This window comes from Stenella coeruleoalba, assembly GCF_951394435.1.
Source record: "Stenella coeruleoalba genome assembly, chromosome: 9".
In the NCBI taxonomy this organism is placed as follows: domain Eukaryota; kingdom Metazoa; phylum Chordata; class Mammalia; order Artiodactyla; family Delphinidae; genus Stenella; species Stenella coeruleoalba.
The window spans coordinates 87,289,432-87,306,635 of NC_137155.1; the positions used below are offsets into that span (position 1 = coordinate 87,289,432).

General features: G+C 40.7%; 1 protein-coding gene across 14 annotated transcripts in view; it reads left to right on the forward strand.

Annotated features, from left to right (window-relative positions):
* Positions 1-17,204, forward strand: part of CALD1 (caldesmon 1) — a 215,930-nt gene that overhangs the window by 111,256 nt on the left and 87,470 nt on the right. For 13 of the 14 annotated variants that reach the window (XM_079931314.1, XM_079931315.1, XM_079931313.1 and 10 more), the window contains one exon: positions 12,460-12,571. In XM_079931314.1, coding sequence (XP_079787440.1) covers positions 12,501-12,571 — 71 coding nt within the window. In that variant the 5' untranslated portion in view covers positions 12,460-12,500. Of the gene's footprint in view, positions 1-11,242; positions 11,795-12,459; positions 12,572-17,204 lie in introns of those variants that run through there. The other variant, XM_079931318.1, reaches the window with a different exon arrangement.

Consider the following 17,204-nt stretch of genomic DNA (forward strand, 5'->3'; position numbering starts at 1 on the left):
TTCATTTGGCCATACACTCTCTTTTTTTTTTTAAACATCTTTATGGGAGTATAATTGCTTTACAATGGTGTGTTAATTTCTGCTGTATAACAAAGTGAATCAGCTATACATATACATATATCTCCTCCCTCTTGCATCTCCCTCCCACCCTCCCTATCCCACCCCTCTAGGTGGTCACAAAGCACCGAGCTGATCTCCCTGTGCTGGGCAGCTGCTTCCCACTAGCTATCTATTTTACATTTGGTAGTGTATATATATCCATGCCACTCTCTCACTTTGTCACAGCTTACCCTTCCCCCTCCCCATGTCCTCAAGTCCATTCTCTAGTAGGTCTGCGTCTTTATTCCCATCTTGCCCCTAGGTTCTTCATGACCTTTTTTTTTTTTTTAGATTCCATATATATGTGTTAGCATACAATATTTGTTTTTCTCTTTCTGACTTACTTCACTCTGTATGACAGACTCTAGGTCCCATACACTCTCTTGAAGGTCATGGTGGGATGGGTTGGTCTAACCATCTCTATGTTCTCAACTGAAAGTTGTCAGCCCACATCTGCCATGTAGCTGGCCAAGATTAATGTCAAAGCACATGGCAATAGTTTAGGATTTTTTTTTTTTCTCTCAAATAGTTAACTCGTTCCTGGTAGAATTAAACCTATGACATTAGCCTTATTAGTAATAAATTTTGATCCAGCAAGCTACGTGGTAGAGGCAGTACAAGGATTACAGTCAGAAAGATATTTCAGGTGTCTGATAGGCATATAACTTAATGTGCTTGTCTGGTGGTCACTGTTGACCTTTCTGATGGTCAAGCAAAATACCAACACTTTAGCTTGAGTAGGAACAAAGTGGATTCACTTGCTGTATTTTACTTTGGCTGCCTGTGTAGACAGCGTTGAAATGGGACTGACTTGTGGGTTCTAAAGAATCTCAAGAGAAATGCTCATTCATTTAGAAGAGGTGCAATTCCACATTACTTTCTTGCTTTGTATACTTGAAAACATTCCCAAAGAAACAAAGTTGGATGCAGCAAAAATAATGGGAGAAAAGAAAAATAATACTCTGAATTCTGAACAATTCTACTTTAATAGGTTGATCTGTCTGCCAGCTGGCCTCAGTGTTGACTACTTGTAATATATACTTTTGGTAGGCCGCAAGTAGTTCTTGGAACTGTTTATATTAGATTGCAGAAACTTAATTATTCTAAAATTGGCAGGACTCGCTTCGGTTACTTAATACAAAGTTGCTTAGTCATCTCTATACATGGTGTGGACAGCATTGTTTAAGTGTGAAAAATTGGGAAATGCAAATGTGCTCCAAAGAGATTACAGGTCAGGTAGAAAAATAAGAAGGTATAGTTGTTTCAAGATGCTTGGCAGGTGTTTGCCACATGTTTTAATTTGACAAGTTAGGTGACTGTTGAGTTGAAGTCCTTGATTACAAGTATTTTTCCATTTTCTTTGTGGATTTTGTCAGAAGTAAAAAGCTGCTGCTGCTGCTTGTTAAATCATATTCTAATCCTACATTTTGCAAAGTACACGTTTCCCAGCAAGTGTGTGAGGAACTCTAGAATCAACCATTGGAATAGCTTTTCTGTTTTCCGAAACAAACAAAGATGTCATTTCAAGCCGGTCATCACAAAGATCCTTCTTTTGAATCTTCTGATTTGAACACTTTTCTTACTGTACTTTAACTACTGCCTTCCAAGTGCAATACAGATTTATAGAGCTTCAGCAAGGAAAGAGGCAGGCAAAATGAGTTTCTTCCATGTATTTTAGAGTCTGAGGTGGCGCCAGAGGTCTCCAGTTTTTCCAGGAATGCCCATGGCAACCTCACACTCTTCCTGTGACCTGGGCAGGGGCTCCTAAGAGAGATGGTGAGAAAAGATAAAGGTCCTGTAGCCAATGGGTAGTGACACCAGGCCTGGGAGGGTAGGTTCCCAAGAAAACATCCAGAACAGGGCCTTATGTTTCTAATTACTGAGCATGGTTACAGAGTAAAATCAGGCAACACTTTTTTAGACTGATGGAAGCATTTAAATCAGCTCTGAATGTCAGTGTTTTCTAATTATGATGGAGGAGTGGCAAGGCATCTCCAAAGGCCTTGGAAATTTGGGGCGTTTCAGTTCAACCCTAATTCTCTTCTTTTCTTATTCAACATATGTCTTCTTTGTCCTTCTTTTTCTTTGAAGGTCCCAGAACAGACTGATTCCCTCAGTTACAAATGTCTAATACCCCTCTTTCCTGAAAACAGAATGTCTTTCTAAGACAAGTTTCTTTTCCACTAGAAGAAAACAACTACAAATCACAGTATAAAATAGAGCTTCCTAGTGAACCACCATCCCCAAGGTTACTAAGAGCTCAACTGGAGGCATGGCCTTTTGATCATGTCTTAGCCAAGTTCATCTGTTTACCAATGAAATCCAAAAATAAGCAATGCCCCGGAATCCATTTTAATTCAAGTGTGAACTTAGTGCTGACTATAAGAAAAAATAGTCAAGAACTTTGAGGGATCACAAAAATGAGTAATAACCTCAAGGAGATTATAATCTTCTAGGGAAGACAGATACATACTTAGTCATTAAAATACCAGCTCCAATAATATAGGTATCAGTACAAACTCTTATCAGTGAGTACAAGGTTCAGAGATCCTGTAGTCTCATGCTAGTCTTAAGCAGGCCTGCACTATGAGCCATTTCTTACTTGAAGGAAAGTCCAGAAATTCCCAAACTAACAAATGGGTGAAACTACCATGTAAATGATTCATGTGAAAGGAAGGAGGAAGCAGTCTAGGCACTTTTCAATTTATTATTTAACTTCTTTGCAGAGTTACATGTTTAAATTGTGTATTATGTCCAAAGACATAAGGGATGATGTCCCTTGGTTTGGTTTCAAAGCTTATCGTCTTAGATTATTAACTCCCAGAAGATAGTCTCTAACTCGCTTCCTAATTCCAGAACACAATAAATGCATTTGATGATCATGATGAATAGATGTTTAGTAACTTACTAGGGAATAAATAGTCCCTGATCGTAATAGCATGTCCTCCATGTGCAAAAATGTTGCCAGTAACAGAGTACCTCTAAGACATACCTTTGAATCGTTCCCAGCAGTGTAAATGGATTTGCATCCTGCCGTCTAAACTCTGTCACCTTGCTAATGTCTTATATTAGCAGAATATCTGGCTAAGGCTCTGGATCATCTTGTTGATCACTAAATTGGAAATATTAGATGAAAAACCAATCACAAGGAGCAGACTCATGGGTTGCTGATATTTTTATAGCCAAGTAGACCAGAAAGGCCAGAGTCATGCACAAGTAAAACTACTGTTATGTAAAATATAATGACCTCTGTACCATGTCTATAACTGGTACAGACCCATGGCCTCCGATCTTTTGTTCCAAATAAGCCACTCTTAGGCCTTGTTATGCAATTCGAAGTGTGATCTCTCCTCAGACAGTATCTCAGCTTCTTTTGCATTCACTGAGCATTCATTTCGCTTTCTCAGTTGCAAGTGTGCTCAGAACAGCAAGATTGCAGATCCAAAAGACCCTCCATAGGAGAACAAAGAAGTTACTAATGAGAGGATTAAAAAAGCACATCCGTGCTTTGGAAGGCTGACCCTACCATACCCCTCATTGTATTCCATCTTCTGTAGGAGATTGTAAGGTCTTTGAAGACAGACACCATGTCTGACACATCTTCATGTCTCTGAACTGCATAACATTACTTTCCGTGGTAAAGTCATTTTGTATTAGGAGTTGGAAGGCTTCACAGGGGGGCTGTCCAATAGAGCTTTCTGTGATGACAAAAATGTTCTCTGCATGGTCTTGCATGGAAGCCACTAGACACATGTGGCCACAGAGCACTTGCAACGGGGCTGGTGAAGCGGAGGCACTGAATTTCTAATTTAATTTTGATTAATTTAAATTTAAACTGCCTCATGTGACAACTGACAACCATATTGGGCAGCACAGCCTTAGGATCTCAAAAAATATCTTTTCACTACAGCCCTAAACAGATGGCTATTTCACCTCTACCTGACTATTTCCAGTAATAGGGGTTTACATTTTCTCAGCAGCCCTACCCATTGTCGAATAGTTCCATTGGGGTCAGGATCCCACCCTGATGTGACATCAGAATTAACCTCTGTTATCAGGCATGCATTTAGAAAGCACATTTATGAATTCTTTAAGCATAGCTATGCATTTATTTTCTTACCTGGGTGTAAGAAATTTCTTACAGATTGGTGTAGAATTTCTGTCTGTGGTAGGATTCGCTCCCACGCCTTTTGATGCTTTTTCTCTTCCTTAGGAACCAAGAGAGCAGCAGTGACCACATGCCTTTTCCGATTTGATATGTTCTGTTCTGTGTCTTTCGGCCTAATTCTCCTGGAATTTGCCAAAGAAAAGAATTTCAGACTCTCGAAAAGGGTGCCAAAGGAACCGTGTTCCAAATTTTCACTTCTCTTGCTCTTCTAAGAAAACTTTTCAGGTTGGCTTAGAGATTGGCCTAAATATCAGTCCTGCTTTTCCACTGATTGGTCATGGTTAAGGAACTGATACCAAAGCCCTATTTGTCTCAGTCTCCTTTCTTTAAATAGAGGTGAATCTACTTTTCTTACTTGGGAGGGTCAGTGATAGCCATGGGGTTTTGAACAACTTAAAGTGTTCCAAATGGGTGGTAACACTTGGAGATGACACATAAAATCCCTAAGTGTGTGGTCTTCCCCAGTGTGGAAACCAGTGTAGACAAACACCATTCCTTCACAAATCTAACATGCCCAGTACCTGCTCCTCCTAAGGTGGAAGAGAGGCCACAAAGACATTGACTTTTGTTACATTAAGTCTTTCCATTCTCCTGTTTGGCAAATGGAGAAATACAAGTAGAGAGAAAGTAATGATAAAAGACTGAACAGGGGAGGAAAGAAAGAACAAGCCATAACCTGTTAACCTGCTCTCAGTAGGGCGTTGAGTTCTAGATTCCAGTGATGAGAGAAAAGAAACAACTTGAGAAGGCAGAGCTCCTCAGGTTGATCCCATTCATTCTTATTTCTGTGTTGCTGGTCTTGACACATGTGTCTTGGTGATTGCATTTTTTTTAAGTAGCACAGATTTTTGGAACAAAGTGGCGAAGGTTGAGCTAAAGTTAAGTCCAAATGGTATGTTAGAGTCCATGTGTTTATTTGGTTTTTGATTCCCAAATGAACAATTTAGCTGAGAAAAGAGCAAAGCAGGTTGATAAATTGATTTTTTTTTGAAAAAGACAAAAGTTCATTTTCTATAGTCAGAAAGAAAACACTGCCAGATTTACTGCCACTACTGCAAATGTGGGTTTATATAACTTTTGAGATTCATATATAGTCTATTACCAAGGTCTTTAATTAACTTTGTAAACACTGATCAGTCAGTAAAGTACAGAGATGAATCAGCTTGAGTTACATTTTCCACTCTCAGAATGGTAAAATCGAGAATAAAAATCCAACGGTTCAAATCAGCTGCAATTCCTGAGTGCCTGCTATGTCGCAAGAGTGAAAAGATTTTTTAAAAGACTGTATCTATTCATAAGATACAGAATCTTAAGAATGAAAGCATGTGGAAAGGTAACATATTTAAGGTAACATATTTAAGTAGTAGTTAGAACAACTAATAAGCAGTGGCAAGGCAGTAGGTTATTAATTACCAAAATGAATGATGGATATTCAAGTAGTGAGATATCACTACCAAACTAGAGTCCTCAGGAAAGGCATGAAGGCAGTGAAATCTGAGCCAGAAATGCACAACTGAATATGGACAATGAAGAGGATAGGGGCTCTCACTCCAGATGGATGGAATGGTATGAATAAAGGAGCAGAGGCAGAAAATTATATGACACATTTGAGAGGTAATAAAATAATTTTATCTAGGGCGCCATGGGATGATCAGCTTGAAAGGAAGGTTAATGCTTTCTAAATCAGAAAATTAGAAGAGAGGGCACAGAGGTATCCAAACATTCAAATGTGGAAAGAAGGAAACATGTATATCCCATGTGTGATGAATCCATCTTTGCTGGATTGGAGAGCAGAGACAGAACCGTAGTATTACATGGAGTAGGATGGAACCTTGGACGTTATCTGTCCAACCACTTCATTTTACAGAGAAGAAAGGCTCAGAGAGGGTCATCCTGTGTCTCCTAAGTCTGAATCCAGGTCACTGTTTGTGGAGTGGGCAATTTAAGGATTGAGGTGAGTGAAGATAATTTGAAGAGCAGAGGTGGAGAATCTGCTGGCATGTGTTATACGCAGAAATCACCCGGTACATACAGGATGAAGAGAGGCATCACTGAGTTGCAGTGATGGCCCAACTGAAGTTAACATAAACCTTTAGGATAGACAAAACATGGTCCCTGACTTTCTCCCACAAAGCCTTGAATCTCAAGAACAAAAACCAGAAAGCAAATGATGGGTGTGATCCAAGGTCGAAGATGGCTATGATCTGCCTGGTGGAAGTTTAAAAGAGCAAGAAAGTCTGAAATAAAAGTTCCTGGAAGGCAGGAACCTTTTCAGTCTTCTTCACCATTATATCTCCAGTGCCTAGAGAGAACCTGGCACATAGTAAATGCTCAGTAAATGCTCATCGAAAATTGATGGTATAAATGTTTTTGTGGGGGGCTTCATGGAAGTAGTTGGACCATGTAATTTTACAGTGGGTATACAATGATAACTAGTCAAACGGGGATCTAATAACAGTTATCAGTGTTGAAAGACTAGAGTTCCTTGCAATAACAGAGAAATTCTTATGCTGGAGATGAGGGCACAGTGGATAAGAGGAGGAAAGTATAAAATGAAGAAGCACTAAAATTTCAAAGAAAAGTATGCAATGAAGCGGTCCAGATATGATCATCCTAGTTTAAGAATCTTACAAGAAGTAACAATAAAATAACAGAAGTTTAATAAACATTTGCAAGGTTTAATTTAGTTATCTCCCAGACATGATAATTCTCTGAACTAAACCAAATAGGTTTGAAATTGAAGAGGATTGAATAATTTTTAAGATCACTTCTTACCTGAGTTTAAATGATCCAATGAATTAAACTGGAGATCACTGACGGTAGTCTTCTCAGAATTTCTCAGTAGGAGGTGGGGGAGGGAGGCACCCTTACCTACTTCCTGAAAGGGAAAACAATTCCTAGAGGAGAATAGTGGGTTAGTTCAAGAATATTATTGTGGTTAAGAGCACACACTTTGAAATTCTTTAAAATGGGGATTATAATAGCTACCTCACAGATTTATTATAAAATAGATAGATAAAATAAGAACACATATTTTTAAATGGCCCAGCAGAGCTACCAAGCCACAAAATGACATGGAGGAAACTTAAATGCATATTGCTAAGTGAAAGAAACCAGTCTGAAAAGACTGCATGCTCTGTGATTCCAACTACACAACATTCTGGAAAAAGCAGAGCTATAGAAACAGTTTTAAAAAAGGCAATGGTTGCCGAGGGCTGGAGTGGGGGAGGGAGGAAAGGATGCCTCGAAGGAGAACAGGGACTGTTTAGGGCAGTGAAACTATTCTGTCTGTTGCTGTAATGGTGGATACGTGACATTTTGCGTTTAGCAAAACCCATAGAATGTACAATACAAAGTGTGAAACTTAATGTGATCCATGGACTTTAATTAATAATAATGTATTGATATTGGTTCATTAATTGTAACAAATGTACCACTGCAAGATTTTAATAATAGGCTGTATTAGTTTGCCAGGGCTGCTGTAACAAAGTACCACAAACTGGGTGGCTTAGAACAGAAACTTATTTTCTCACAGTTCCAGAGGCTAGAAATCAAAGTGTCAGCAGGGTCCCTCTGAAGACCCCAGGGAAGGGTCTGTTCAACAACTCTCCCCCAGCTTCTGGTAGCCTCGGGTGTTCCTGGCTCTCCATATTCTCATGGCATTCTCCCTGTGTTTCCACATTATCTTCCCTTTGTGTATATCTGTCTCTATGTCCAAATTTCCCCTTTTTATAAGGCCACCAGTCATACAGGATTAGGGCTATCCTAATAACCTCATCTTAACTTGACCACATTGCAAAGACACTATTTCTAAATAAGGTAACATTCTGAGGTGCTGGGGATTAGGACTTCAACATATCTTTTGGTGGGGAATACACATTTCAATGCAAACACAGAAAAAGCTGGGCGGGGGTGAAGGAGAGGGAATATATGGGTACTCTGTACTTTATGTTCAATATTTCCTTAAACTTAAAACTAAGAAATAAGCCCCATTAATTTTTTTAAATGGTTTAAAAAAATGCCTCAGCACATAGCACATATTCAATTAATGTCGGTTACTTTTGGAAGTTGCATTAACTTATTCAGGGTCCCTGACAGAATAGATTTTATTCTTGATGCATTCCAAGACCAATACTGGCACTGCCCTGAAATCCCAAGGACTTCCTCCAACCCATTCACCATTCAGTTTATGATGATTTGAAGATAGATAGAGCTTAGCTTTCTCTACAAATTTCTCCCGCCAATAACAGAGTACTGGCCTGCATGCCACCACTTCCTGCCTCGACTGTATTTACACCTGTGTGCGTGTGCGTGCCCATACATACATGCACATACACACATGCACACACAGACACACCCACACACACACATGCACACCCACATACACACCTAAGAGGGCTTCTTACCTGCCACCAACCCTGTCCCAAACAAAAGCAGAAACAGTAGGTCTCCTTATAACGTTGTCACAGAAAATAACTCTAGTGAGGGCCACATGCCCATAAAGGAAAAAGAAAAAAGCTTTGCAAATATAAAACATAGTAATAGTTAGAATTCTTGATTGAAAGATGCACATCAGAAATTAAACTCAATTTTTTTTAAGAATCCTAGATTGGATTTAATAAATAGATTTTAATTCCCAATAGAGGGAGGGAAAGGGAGAAGGGAAAAAAAAAGTATCAGAGAATGAGACAAATAAAAAGGGAAATGACAGAAGAAATATTGATAAATATCTCCCCCTCCCCCCAAAAGAAGCTGAGAGGGAAAAATAGCAAGAAGGATAGGGAAGGGAGGAAGCTTCAGGATGTCCTGGCATGGAGGTGAGACCCAGGAGGTCCACTCACGGCACCATTCAGCTGGGCCACGGGCTTGGTGGTGTCATTACCCAAAGGAAGGGCAGCGTGTTAAGTGATTTGAAGTCTCTAACATGGACTTATTACTTAGTTGCAGTAGCATAGGCGTGCCCTATTTCAAGAAAATCTGATATTTGAGAACCCATATTGAAAAGACAGGTATATCAGAAGGTAATTGTTCAACTGCCGTTGTAAAGCGCCTCTCTTCCTTTGACAAAAGGAGTCACATCAGGGTTCTTTCAATAGCATGTCTACAATCACCCCAGCCCCAAAATTTGGGTTTTCATAAAACTTTTCAAGAACCCATCTGTCACATTCATTGGTACATACATCCCTTTGCCTGCGTTTCTCTTTCAGGCTACTCTGTCCACTTGTGACACTCGTGAGCTTTACTGTTTACGGAAGCTCTCTGCCTTGACATTTCATCACTTCGTTGATGGAGAGTTTGTTTCCTATCCAATGTTAGTGGAAGGAATTCAGCATTGACTGGGGGTCGGGGAAGAAATGAGAGATTACTAGCTGAGGCCATGGAAGCTGCTGCTCCCAAAAGAGGGGGAAAATCACTTACAATTCTCCCCAGACATGGCTCGCCTCGCTTAGGAACAGTGCCAGAGAGGTTCAGAGAAGCTCTGTGATATAAAGGGTGTGAGGATTAAGGAAGACCTCTGCTCCATCCTGGTGTGAGACCAACAAAGAGCCATTTTCACAAGCACACGCATCTTCCCACCCACAGACACAACACACACACCCCAGCAGAGAGTCATCCCACACCGCACGGTACACAGACGTGCTTTCTCTTCTGCCTCAGGTACACCCGCCACATGTCCACCAAGCAGAACCCAGAAAGGCACCGTCTGTGTAGATGCTTCATATAGCGCGCACTCCCTCTCTCCCTCCCCGTCAGTGCCTCACGTACACACTCAGCAGCATTCCATGAGTAGATAACTGGTTGGGTAGAGTTTCTTTTTTTTTTTTTTGCCGTACGCGGGCCCTCACTGCTGTGGCCTCTCCCGTTGCGGAGCACAGGCTCCGGACGCGCAGGCTCAGCGGCCATGGCTCACGGGCCCTGCTGCTCTGCGGCATGTGGGATCCTCCCGGACCGGGGCACGAACACGTGTCCCCTGCATTGGCAGGCGGACTCTCAACCACTGCGCCTCCAGGGAAGCCCGGGTAGCGTTTCTTTATGGTTGAGGAAAAAACACCCGAGTAAGTAATAAAAGCTGAGGAGTAGGAGGAGGGAACGGGGGGGGGGGGGGGGGGCGGGGGAAGTTGCGTGGGTGGAGAGCCAGTGAGCGTGGCCGGCCACAGTGGCCACACGGTGTTAGTCAGCATCACCTCCCCTGAGTGCTCCAAGGTGCTGCTGGGCTCGGCCAGCCGTGTGCATCTTCGGCCTGCTTGCGGATATTCGTTTCACCGCTCATTGGCACCTGCACCAGAGGTACAGGCTGAGCAGCAGCTGCCACTGCTACCAAGCAGCCAGCATGACTCCTCGGCTGAATGAGGTTGGAGCGAGACCCAGAGGCTTAGAGGCTGCTCTTTAAGCTGCTTGGATAAATTAAGAAAAGTGAAATTGTTTGCTTATAGACAGACCTCTTTCTCCCATTTCTGTTTGCTGTTGCTATAGTTATTCCAGAAGTGGTTTATATACAACAAAAGACTTTACTGAAGAAAGGAACGAGAAACCTTTGCTCTCACTGCACCCAGGGTTCAAGTCATCGAGGTTTGGTCCCACTGCCCCCAGGGCTGTCCTCATGCACCCTGCACTGCGCTCAGAACAGGAACCCACCCCAGGGAGACAAACAGCCTCTCAGGAGACCCTCAAATCACTTTTTTTTTTCATTCTGATAACTATGGAGAGATCAGACTAGAAAATAGAAAGAAATTTTTTCAGGGTTGATGGAATAATTTTTAAAAAAGGAAAACTGATTCTTTCCTTCATAACTAACAAAGTACTTGGAAAGTACTCTTTCTAAGAGTTAGATAGAAAAACACTGTAAAATAAAAAAACCCCAAATAAACACCCAAATTTGAATTTGTAAAGGATTTATAAGCAGTATAAATAATACCCTAGGGAATAAGAAGGGGGGGAAACATTCAAACGTTGTATAATTCTGTTTTGGTTGGCTGAGATTTTATTTTTGTTTTTGTGGGTTTTTTAAGGGGAAAAATGCTTGAAAAATAAAAGAATCTGACAATTTAAGAAGGTTTCTTAACTAGGCTTCAAAGTCTAAGTTTTGCTTTTCATTCCCTCACACAAAGATGCCATTAGGGGATGGCTTCAGGTTTTGCACGTCTCCCTATTTTCTTACGCAGGGCAAATGGCTCGTCTCATGTGCACAGAAAGGGCTGGAAAATATTTTTTGTGATCTGAGTGCAGCAGAGAGTCTAGGATTCCAGAGGAAGTGGAGGCCTCCCGCTCCACACAGGAAACAATCTTCAAGCAGGCCTTAAATGCCAGATTCCAGGCCGAGTTTAACTAACCACTGACAGCTCTGTAAACAAAGCAAGGACAAAAAGAGCCCGCTTCCCCTTTTCTGGTAGTCATTTTGGGTTTGGGGGCTGCAGGGGAATTCTGGAATACTTGACTCCATGGCACAGAAACGCAGGAAAAGCGGAATCCTCAGTTGAAGAGCTGGAAAGGGAAGATCTTTCTGGGATTAAAACTATCACGGAGGAGGTAGGAAAGGATAAAATGGTTGGGTTACAAAGAGCTGCTACTTTTGAGCTGTGAAAACAGTTTGATCATATGTAACTGCTCTTAAAAATGCTGCTGCATTATGTTTATTCGTGGTATTACTGCTGTGGTCTTTATTATCATTCTGATATTAATATTCTTTTAGGATATGCAAATTGTGCCTGGATACTTATATTATTTCTTTCTTTTACTTTTCTCTTAGTTCCTACAAATTCCTTTTCTTGCCACTTTTCTTTTTTTTTCACTCTTTTTCTCCTTTCCTCTTTCTTTGTTCACTTTTTTATAACTTTTGTCTGTAGTTCAGCAGGTTACAAAGAACAAAACCATTCAGTAGCTCTCAAGTGATCCCAGCAATATTTCAAGTCTTCAAACCTCTCCTTCTCCCCCCCTTTTTTTTAAACTGTGATCCTGGAATTTTACTTATTTGTCTCTAATAGTTACATGAATGAGACTGAATTTAACACATAAAGGACAACGCTTGGCTTGGGAGGCAGAAATTGATCACTGGCTACCTCACTCATCTTCTAAGGTGTTTTTCTTAAGAGTAAAGGAAAAGGGGATAAAAAAAATGGTGAGGGGCTGAGGCGACTCATGGGAAATAATCCTCCAACTCATCTATGATATTGATTCTACTTCTTCCCCTTTAGATCCAGATATTATCTGGTCTCCCTAAATCTGAACCCATACCATGGACGATTTTGAACGTCGCAGAGAACTTAGGAGGCAAAAGCGGGAAGAGATGCGTCTGGAAGCAGAAAGGTAAGGATCTGGGTTCAAAGGTATCTCTATTCTGTTATCCACAATATTGGTTTCAGGCCTCAAAGATCATCAGCCTCAAGGGCCGAATGTATTGCACGCTGAACTGTTTGCGAAAGCAGTTATAGAAAATGTTCCTAACCGTTAAGACTCTAAGTTCTGCACAAACAAACATCAAGAGAAAGAGAGATTGGAGACGAAACAAATAGTTGCACTGAATCATTGTCTTTCATATTAGAATTTTTAAATGACAAAAGCAATGTATGGATAAAAGTTTTAAAAGCACTTACAATATTGAAATGACAAATATTGAATGTTGAAACCATTCTGGAAATGGAAGTCTTCACTCTAAAAGAATAAAGGCAATAAGACCCAGATGGATCTTATGACAAAGTTTTATTCTTATTAGAAAAGCCGCCAAATCCAGTAATTCACATATGATGGGTTAATAGCCAGTGGAGTGTGGAACTGTGGAGATTCTGAGTCTAGTTGGAAGCTGCTATGTTGTGTGAGGCCTCTGTTGTGGTGACTTACAAGGGCAGGTTGGGGAAATAAAGCAGTAACATGTGGGGCAAGGGGTATAAATGCATATTTTAAAATTTTAGGCCTCAGAGCAAAAGACAGTGGCATTTAATGTGACTTAACTCAGATGTTCTTTTGAGAAAGCAGAGTAGGCATTCACAGGAAGAAAAATGTTAAACAATGATCTTAAAAGCAAATCAATTTTGCCTCAGTAATTCCAGTGCACAAGTGAAAAGATGGTAGTAAGATGACCCCTTAGTGATCCTGCAGCAGAAAACTAGAAACTTACACTTACAAAAAATATATATATATTTTTTTTAATTTAAAAAAATTTTATTTATTTATTTTTGGCTGCGTTGGGTCTTCGTTGCTGCGCGTGGGCTTTCTCTAGTTGCGGCGAGTGGGGACTACTCCTTGTTGTGGTGTGCAGGCTTCTCATTGCAGTGGCTTCTCTTGTTGTGGAGCACGGGCTCTAGGCATGGGCTTCAGTAGTTGTGGCACACGGGCTCAGTAGTTGTGGTGCATGGGCTTAGCTGCTCCGCGGCATGTGGGATCTTCCCGGACGAGGGCTTGAAGCCGTATCCCCTGTATTGGCAGGCGGATTCTTAACCCCTAAGCCACCAGGGAAGCCCAACAAAAAGTATTTGAAGCATAGGATCTACCTATTGGTATGGAGAATTCAAAAGAAGAAGGTAAAATTACTGCCTTTGATTAACTTGGTCGGAGTAGGCTGCTATATGACACATGGTACCCTGAACAGTACCTGGGCTCTGTAGGTTCAAATCCCAACTGTCACTTATGAGCTGTGTGGCCACGCACAAGTGACTTCTTGCTACGCCACAGCTGCCTTATTTTTAAAATAGGCATAATATCTATGTAGCTTCTGTGGTTGTTGTGAAGATTATTGAACTTCATAAACGGCCTAGTCTAGTACCTGGCACATAAATGGTATGCTACTATTTTTTTAACCATTATCATTAGCTAAACAAGTAAGAAACAACAGAGCAATATAGTCAGAACTAAAAGTTAATACCAAGAAAAGAAAAGGCAGTTATCATCCTGTGATGAAACCAGTCAGGAAAAGCTCCCTGGAAGTGGAGAGCCATAGAGGGAGTAACAATGGTGATGACAAAGAGTAAAAGGGGAGCCGTGTACAGGAGGGAGTAACATCTGCAAAACTCAGAGGTGGAAATAAGAATCCCGGTGCAAGAAACCTGTTAAGTGCTTAAGGAAGAATGAGTTAGACTCGTACATCTTGGGTGTTTCTATTTCATATAAAAGGTAACAGACAGAGACTTAGTGGGGGAGCTATGCGTACTGGGAAGCGTTATCTACAGTGGGCTAGAGTGTGGGCGTACTGGAAGAGTTAGTATTGAGCACACGGTGATGAGGACTGAGTCAGGGCAGCAGATATGGAAGTGAAGATCAAACATGAGCGTCTTTAGAGGGAGAATTAGCAAATCTTTCAGGAGATGGAGAAACTCAGACTGTCCCACAGAACGTAAGTCTGAGGAGCTGGAAAGGGCAACTGTGAAGTATTCCATTCTTGGGTGGGCATGGGGAGAGCGTTCAATTTCAGGTAGAAACCACATCCAATTGGAGATTTCCTCCAGGCATTGGGAGATAGAAATTGTCAATCTTTGTTCAAAAGGGGAGAAAAATTATTATTAGAGGAGTCAGTTTGGGCAGTGGCAGCACAAAAGCAGAAAGTGGATGGTAGTGATAGTGGCGCGAAAGCAAGCGGAGAGAGAGAGTGAGAGGTCATAAAGACATAATGGAAACCGTCGAAGGAGACACAAACTCAGCGAGCGGGGAGAACCAGGGAGAGTATGGGGCGCCCATTGTTGAGCGTACATTGACGCCTTGTAGGTGGTGTCGGCCCACTGGAGCATACCTCTTATCCTTTCCAATGATGTGTTATGTGACCTCAGTTTCTCCTGAAAGTCTATAAATACTGTTCCCAACAAATGTTTATTCAGCATCAGCACTGTGCTAGGAACAGTGAGAAAAAATGGGGAAATATAAATAGACATAGTTTCTGTCTTTATGTCCCTCATGGTGTGCTAGAAAACCAAAGTATAGCGGGATCAGAAAACAGACCAGGCCAGAGTGTAGGGGCAGGCCTAACAGAATTGGGGCTTGGGGGACTCAGGAATAGGGACAGGAAATTGGGCATCAGGCTAGATCGGTATCTTCAGCTTCTTTGTTTGCTATGTGAATTGGGAAACAGGGACTCAACGTGAGAGGAATAATAGAACTAACTTACTGTGGTTATACTCATACTGTAATTACAGGGAATAAACTAGGTTCTTTTAGAACCAGGATTTTGCCTAAGAATTTTCCACACATCTACATGGTTCATTCCTTCCAGTTTTTTGTTTTGTGTGGGGGGATATGTCTCTCTTTAAAGTCAATCTTAAAAAAAAAATGTACCCAGTGAAGCTTAGTTAGGTACCCTTAATAACCTAAAATAAATTTATAATACACTTATTTAACTTACATTTCTGTCTGTATTAATCCTTTGGGGATATTGTATTTCATTTGATTCCTTTTCTTTCTTTTCTTTTTTTTTTAAGAGAAATACTTAAGTACTTCCTTATATTTGTACTAAGTTCACCTTTTCATGTTTCAAGGTGAACACTTTAGTTCTGTTATTCTGGAATTTGTTAAGCAAGTCCATGTTCACCCTTTAGGATTTTGTAAAATCTGATCATTTATGGGAATAGTGAAGGTCAGGCTTTATGGTCCAGCCAACTTTGATGGGAAATTTCAGGGTGTGTACAGGAAACAGATGTCCAGAACCAGAAATTAAACGCCATCTAAAATTTTGGCTTTGATCTGAAGATAAAGGGCATATAAGACCCTGGGCAAGTCCCTCTTCCTTTAGCTTTAGAACTTGGCTTCTTCATCTGTGACAGGAGTGGGGGATTGGTGATAATTTTTATTTTCCTTTTGCTTTTAGTATTGTCTAATTTTTTACAATGATCATGTATTGCTTTATTTAAAAACAAATAAAACAATAAGGCAGATTTCCATTTTGAAAAATGAGATTCTATGAGCTTATGCCTAATACCTGGGGCCAAAATGGACTCTCCTTTGGATTTATGCAACTAAAAGAAAAAGCTCAGCCTTGATCTGGAGTGGCCCCAAAGCTCAGAGCTGCAGGCTCATTCATTCAGTCACTCATTCAACAAAATTTTATTGGGCTTCTACTCTGCTTCAAACTTTATTTTGGGGCACCAAGGACAGAGAAGCAGAATGAGAGAATTGGGAAAAGTGTGCTTAATGCTTTTCAACCTGTATAAAAGCAACTACACTGTATCAAGCAGCTATACTTTTACATCCTTAAATGTAATATGTACTCTGATATTCACTGATAATTTTTAAAGATGGCTTATGCCCTTTGTATGTTGTACCCCTGCAGAGAGCATGGGGGAAATGGTAACACAGAGAAGAGACTGTTGACTTGTCCACTTCTTACCCACAAAGCCTTTCCAAATAAAAATACCCTGTTATTTTAATTAGTTGTTATTGAGTTTGACGAGCAGGTGCTGTTCTACTTTGCAATGATAAATAACTTAAAACCTGTACTCTCACCAGATGTTATAGCCACAAATTAAAATAAACTAGATTCTTATACATTTTATTCCTCAGAAATAGAGCTTTTAAAAAGATTATTGAAAAAGCTCACTGTACATTTTGGGCCATGCTAGCTTTCCTGGGTTTGGGACTGACAATCATTCACTGCATCACAGCTGCCTTGAGACTCTTGTGCACACACCTCATTCTAAGGGTTTGCAGTCCAGTCCATTTCACATCACCTAGCCCACCGTAACCTAGCCTGGGAACCTGGTTAAATCAAAAATATACTTCCCTTCTTTGTCCTGCTCTTCATCCTATGCATCTTTTATTCAGTCATCCAAAAAATGTATTGAATAGGTACAAGATAGTAAACTGAACCATAGGGATGAGTTCTCACCAGTCCAGGCAGTGTCCCAACAGTCACAAAGCTTATATCATAGATGAATTAGTAACTTTAGAGCCAACTTGACAAAAAGGGGAAGAAAAAAATTTCAGCAGGCAGAACGGATGGAGCAGGTAGTCAGTGAAAATC